General features: G+C 42.9%; 1 protein-coding gene across 1 annotated transcript in view; it reads right to left on the bottom strand.

The window, feature by feature from the left end:
* Window positions 1-3,495: 3,495 nt before the first annotated feature.
* The window catches only part of MFSD2B (MFSD2 lysolipid transporter B, sphingolipid), a 51,740-nt gene continuing 48,192 nt past the window's right edge, over window positions 3,496-7,043 (bottom strand). Inside the window, exon 14 of the mRNA XM_077311853.1 lies at window positions 3,496-5,892. Within this exon, the coding sequence (XP_077167968.1) occupies window positions 5,835-5,892 (58 nt within the window). The 3' untranslated portion in view covers window positions 3,496-5,834. The remainder of the gene's footprint in view (window positions 5,893-7,043) is intronic.

The following is a 7,043-nucleotide window of genomic DNA, read 5'->3' as shown; positions in this document are numbered from 1 at the left end:
CAAGTGCCTGTAATGCTAAGCAAGTTGATTGATTTAGTTCCTTTATACCCTGCTTTGCTCTGCCTTCCATGTTATTCTCACAGATGACCCTGTGAGGTAGGTTAGGCTGAGAGCCAGTGACTGAGCCTCAAGGTTACCCAGCCAGCTTCCTCCTCTGACACGTTAACCAAGACACCACGCTGGCTCTCTTGTCCTAAAACCTGTACAAGTCCTACAACTATAGATCAGAGCTGACTATCAAAAGGGGCACTGCACTGGAGCCTGCCTTGTCTCACCCTCAGTCGTCCTTCAAAGTGTCCCTAGCCCACATTTATAGCATGGTGCTGGCAGGGGCTTGTGGTAATTGTAGTCCAGACTTGGCCACCCCTAATCTAAGGTCACCCTGATTTTCTGGGTATGCGCAGGGTTAAGGATCCAAACACTGACATAGGCAGCTCTTTGCCTTTTGTTGCAGGGACGTTAAAAAAGTGTTTTTAATAGCTTGGACACCACTGGCATCTTCTCAGAAGGGAGATATCTCAAGAAGCTCTTTGACATGCATGAATAAAGCCTTTCAAACCTTGCCTGTTGACGCAAACATTAAGTGTAACAGCAGCCATACTGGGGTGAGGTGGGAAGCAAAAAGGACGCTCATGTTTTTTCCTCCACCATGGTATTTTTTAAAGCAGTGTGCAAACGATACTTTGAGAGAATCTCCACACGCTTGCAAAAATGGGTACATTGGTACCTTAGGCCAGGGGTAGTCAACCTGCAGTCCTCCAGATGTCCATGGACTACAATCCCCATGAGCCCCTGCCAGCAACCGCAGGTTGACTACCCCTGCCTTAGGCTGTTTTCTGAAACCATGCCCGGTCACAGGATATGCAGCTGCAAGCATTCTGTGTGGAACTGCCAAGCAGCTTTGCATAGATAAAAATGGTGCCAGGTGGCGCTGCGGTCAGGTTGCCCTTTTGGTCTTCTTTCAAGAAGCAACAGAAATCCAAGCATCAAATTGCAAGTAATTGTTTGTTTGTTTTTTAAAGCAGTAGTGCAAACCCAAATGGAGCACACAGATCTCTAAAAGGCTAAGCCAGAAGGGGGGGGGGGATGTAATCAGTGGCTCTGCCAAACAACACTAGAGATTAATTTAGATGATGCATGAGACAGTGTTAATGGGAGCCAAGCTGAATAATATTTCCTAGTGCTGGGGAGAAAGGCCAGATATACAGTTCCTTTCAAACTGGTTGTTTTTCAAGATGAAGAGTATCAGCTAAAAGTAATTAGTAAGTTTCCCATTAACTTACAACCCCTCTGTTTAATTAACTGTTCTCGTTGATTTTTTTTTCTCCTAATAAAAATGGCTGTGTTCTGTAGATTAATGAGGGGAGACCGTACATGAACACATGAATCTGACTTCTTCTGAATCAGACCGCTTGACAAATGGTTGCATTTCCCCTTGTTTTATTTCTCCTCTGCCCTGGGATAAGGCTGAAAAATAGATGATTTATGTTGAAACTGGGGCGCATTTTTCTGCCATCCCCCGCCCCCCAAAGCCTGCTGTTAAATCCTGCTGTTAAGGGAATTATACATTATTTTTTAAAGATGGAGAATTTGTTGAGCCACTGGACTCAAAAGTACAATAAAGGCCTGTTTCTACTGCCTACTTCCCCACTTCCTTCATGTTCCTTAGATTTTCCCTAGCATCATCTCATATAGTCCACCATGGATTGGATCCAAACAGTTTTGCTGCTAGTGAAGAAGGAAGGAGGGCCACTTGACCAAAAACAGTTCCATGAGGGCTTATGGGACGTACACAGGCATAGGGAGGGGAGACAGAGATATAGTAAGGAGGAGAAACTGAGTGAGATGGAGTGAAAAAGCTGTCCAGATTCAATCTAGTGTCTGCTTCCATTTCAGGATGAAACAATGAAGCAAACAAAGCTTGTTTTCAATCCAAATACTCATGCCCTATTCCTTTTCTTCATGCATTAGACTGGCTCTCCACACACACCAAGGCACGCTTTTTTACTATGGGCTACTTCTTAGACATCTTTACACATAAGTGTAAAGTTTTGCATCTGGGTCAGAAAAATGAAAAGCATGCCTACTGGATGGGGGATACGCTTCTAGGTAGCACTGTGTGTGAACGAGACCTTGGGGTACTTGTGGATTGTAAACTAAACAGGCAGTGTGATGCAGCGGTAAAAAAGGCAAATGCCATTTTGGGCTGCATCAACAGAGGCATCACATCAAAATCACAAGATGTCATAGTCCCATTGTATACGGCGCTGGTCAGACCACACCTGGAGTACTGTGTGCAGTTCTGGAGGCCTCACTTCAAGAAGGACATCGATAAAATTGAAAGGGTACAGAGGAGAGCGACGAAGATGATCTGGGGCCAAGGGACCAAGCCCTATGAAGATAGGTTGAGGGACTTGGGAATGTTCAGCCTGGAGAAAAGGAGGTTGAGAGGGGACATGATAGCCCTCTTTAAGTATTTGAAAGGTTGTCACTTGGAGGAGGGCAGGATGCTGTTTCCGTTGGCTGCAGAGGAAAGGACACGCAGTAATGGGTTTAAACTTCAAGTACAACGATATAGGCTAGATATCAGGAAAAAGTTTTTCACAGTCAGAGTAGTTCAGCAGTGGAATAGGCTGCCTAAGGAGGTGGTGAGCGCCCCCTCACTGGAAGTCTTCAAGCAAAGGTTGGATACACACTTTTCTTGGATGCTTTAGGATGCTTAGGGCTAATCCTGCGTTGAGCAGGGGGTTGGACTAGATGGCCTGTATGGCCCCTTCCAACTCTATGATTCTATGATCTTGGTATCGTCATGAGAAGGGGGCATCCGAGAACTGTGAGGGTGCTCCAGACTCTGTGCCAAAAGTTTTCCCTGGTACTGAAATCAATTCTTACATCTCAGACCCCTTAAGTTGTAGTTACCTATTCTCAAGTTCTTTGCAGGCTTACATTACTAAGCCACGGGAACAAACTGACTGACGAACTGAAGTTTGTCATGAATTTTGGCCAGTTTGTGGTTCATGAAGCGACGTTTGCGAACTGAAGAACTTTCATGAATTTTGGTGGCATTTGTGGCGGTTCATTTGGTGGAGTTTGTGGGGGAGCAGAAGGAGGAGGCTTAAATTTTAAATGGCTCACAAACCGATACGAACTGAGCCAGTTTGCGAAACAACCTCCTGGTTCGTATGGATTTATGGTTCAGCCATAAACAATCAAACCGCAAAATCGCGGCTCATGCCCATACCTATCCACGAGATAAACATTTAGACATTCCCCTGGTCTGTACTACATATGACTCTCACCAGCTCTGGGAGCAGAGATGAATTTAATTCCAGAAACCTTAATTTTTAAGCAACATATCAGAAGGAACGAGAAATAATGTACTCCACATACACACATACGTAAATCCTCAAATGGAGTTTCTTGGTATGGTGAAGGTGGCAGAATGGTCCCATCATAAGCCTTGGATGGAGGGTAAAGAAACTGCCAAAGCCTTCCTAAACGTACAAGTACTTTACTTTGGAGGAAAAAAAATCAATGTAAGTGGAGCTATTACAAAATACGTAAAACCAGATTTTCATTCATTTGAAGCATGGTGTGGTCAATAAAACATAATCACTGCCATTTAAAATTTCTAGCACCCAGTTCATTGTCATTAAATTCATTACAAAATTTGCTGGGGATGTAGCATTAGAGCAATTTTTTTTTGTTTGTTTGAGACATCTGATAAACTATTGGATCTTGTTACCGAAAGCATGCCCAAGTTTTGATCTGTTGTATGTTCTTAATTGAAAATGCCAGGCTGCACTTCCCAAAACCCAAACAGGACAAGGGGTGGGGTGGGACTTTGCAAGCCCAACGTGGTTGTTTCAGTGGGTTTGCCCAATAGTCCTGGTACAATGGCCCCTTTTTTAATTATTATATTGATAGCATTTGGCAAATGATGCAGGCAATCAAATCATGACTACTGTATTTCCCTTTTAGAGAAATACTATATTTTGCCATTCCACCTACCAAACAGAACCTAAACAGTTGTAGGGAATTTTCTATATGCCTTCAAGGTATACAATGGGAACTTCATGGTTGAACATTTAATTTGGGGGCAGTGCCCCTTGTGCCCCCCCCCTTCAGTTTACAGTTCAAACACAAGTAGTGTGGTGTTCTTCTAAATCCATTAAAGCCAACGGACTTAGAATGGCATAACTCTCCTTACGATGGCGTTGTTAGAAAGAGAGAGGGAACCTCGCCAAATTTTCTTGATGCAAAATTCAACATATTGACCCTTAATGCCTGCTGCTATGCTTAACTGTTCAGTTCATGTCTCTGGCTCTAGCTACACTATTTGTTTCTTTTCCTTCTGAGGGCTATACATGTCTTATATAGTCTCAGCGGATAATCTGAGTGATGCTCTATCATGTTCTGGGAGAGTGCATTTTTCAATAATACTGCAGGCTACAACACTTCTGCACAGCTTAAGGCCTTCTCCCACTGAGATGAAATGTCCTTGAATCTTGCTTAACTTCCTATGCATTTCAGCAGGTGCAGTAGTGCATATTTAAGTAGTTCAAATGTAAAAATACTCAACATTAACAACATCCTCCTTTACAAAAAAAAATTCCTAAACTTCATTTCTTTCTATATATATTTCAGTTCATTATGGGAGTGAAATACTATTTCCACTTTTCAGGTTTATTCAGCTCTGCATTTTAGCCATAAGGATTTCTCATTTAGGTTTGACTTTGCAACTAACCATTTGGACCCCCACGATGTTGCGGGGGGCACACTGACGCACAACAGCACAATATCAAGGGCAACGGAAGGACTCCAGCATGAAAAGGGAAGCTCTTCCTTCGTCTGAGGTCTCGCAAAGAGAATTTTTTAAATGGTCCCAAATGTAAAAATGTACAAAACCCGAGTGATTAATGCCTTGTTGTTCGGCCGTATATTTTTGCACGTGGTCATTTTTGAAAGGGCACAACTGGATGACTAAAAAAAGAAGATAGAAAGAGCCCTTATTTTAGGCTGCACTTAGTGTCTTTGTGTACAAGCAAGGCACAAGGGTCATACTGTTGAACCATGAAAAAGTGGGTGGGTGGGGAAATAATTCTTCATAATATTTTACTCGGCTGTATTTAGAGGTTTAAGATGAGTTGACTACAGGCGAGTCTGGGCCCAATTGAAACCACCTGAGTCAGGAGAACATGATCCTTTTAAAGTTCTGATCTGGTCCATAGTTCTTAAGTAGTATTCATTTTCTTAGTGCCTGCCCATAGCATTTTACCAAAACACATTCCAGAGTGACAGCTTTGGCTGTCTGCTGCAGGCCAAAGTCAAGAGAGAGTCTTGTGCTACCTTAAAGGCTAACAAATTTATTGTGGCATAAGCGTTTGGAAGTCTGGCCTCTTGCTCATGAACACTGAAGGCCACCATAAAGGTGACAGGGCCACAAGACTCTTCATGATTCCAGTTATTTGCTGCAGTGTTCCCTTCCAAGGCCTATCCTTCCGTCTCTTCCAGGACAAGATGTCCGCCTCGAGATGGTACTGTGGTTGAGGCTCAGAATTAAATAACAGCACCGACTACTGCATCTTAACCAGCAGCTCCGTAAGAGCTCGTTGACACAATACCCTGTTCTCACAATAATGAATCCTAAGCAGCTCCCTTCTGAGCTACAGCCCCAATTACTGTTTGTTTAGAAGGTGGACCGCTTCGAGAGAAAAGCTTCCAGTGTCGCTGAGGTAGAGCTTCAGTAAGGCCAACACAACAGGTCGCGATCCCATTAAGCGCTGCTACTGGATCAGGGCTTCCCTTGTGAAGAGTGATTTCTATTCAGGCTTTCAGACCAAAGTGTTTCCTTCAGTCTTATTAAGTTTTTGCATGTTGGAATTAGATTGCCTGTTTAAAAAAAAATCACACAAAAAGAAAGGTGAAGGAATTGCTGGGGAAGAAACATTACATTGGCAAACTTGGGTGTGATACAGTATGGTAGTGTTAAGAAAATGGTCCTTACAAAGCTTGGTTTTGTTTTTAAATGTTTTAGGTACTTGTATGTCTCGTAAGGAATGTCCTATGTATTAGAATCAGCTACTTCCTTATGCAGTTCTGTTCTTCAGTATTTGAAGGGTCAATTGGTTGCCAGACTTGGTTGCTAACTGGTTAATGGGGGCCAAGGAAGGATGACCAAATACTGCTGGCTTTAAGATAGCTGCCAGATAGCATCTGAATCTAGTTCAAAATGCTTAATAGAATCCTGCATATCTTAGGGAGAGCCACCTTCTGTGTTCAACTTCGTTCCCCATTCAACCTGGCAGGAAAAATGGCTCCAAATGTTCTAGAGCCAATTGTCCATCATCAACCAATAGTACAAGGCCCTAGAAAACTGTAAGGTCAGGCATGATGAAGATCATTTGTCAGTAAAATGCAGACTGTATGGTTTTCCAGCCTCAGTTTGCCCCAGGGCCACGCAGAGAATGGTGAAGAGTTTAACCTTTCAACCTCTGCTCAGTTTCAGTATTCAAAACCAAGATTTGTACTTCATTCGCAAGACTGAAGTGGTTATAAATGAGAAGAGATAATCTCATTAATAACCACTTCAGCCTAGCAAATCAAGTACAAATCTTGGTTTTTATTAGTTAGACTGAATGGAGGTTGAAGGCTTAAATCTCCCCACCATTCCCCGCATGGGAATTATAAATGCTGTTTATGCACGATATATTTTTTCACAGTCAGAGTAGTTCAGCAGTGGAATAGGCTGCCTAAGGAGGTGGTGAGCTCCCCCTCACGGGCAGTCTTCAAGCAAAGGTTGGATACACACTTTTCTTGGATGCTTTTAGGATGCTTTGGGCTGATCCTGCGTTGAGCAGGGGGTTGGACTAGATGGCCTGTATGGCCCCTTCCAACTCTATGTTTCTATGATTCTATGATACTATATGACTTTCAAAGGCATTTCTTTCTAAAATCGTAAAAGTATTGCTTGATATTTAGCATAATGTATTGGGACAATGCAACAGTGTGGTAGTTACACACACATGCATGTAAGTGTGTTT

Source organism: Paroedura picta, chromosome 1 (assembly GCF_049243985.1).
Source record: "Paroedura picta isolate Pp20150507F chromosome 1, Ppicta_v3.0, whole genome shotgun sequence".
NCBI classification, from domain to species: Eukaryota; Metazoa; Chordata; class Lepidosauria; order Squamata; family Gekkonidae; genus Paroedura; species Paroedura picta.
Note: the sequence above shows the minus strand (reverse complement) of the source record. Positions and strands in the feature narration are given on the sequence as shown.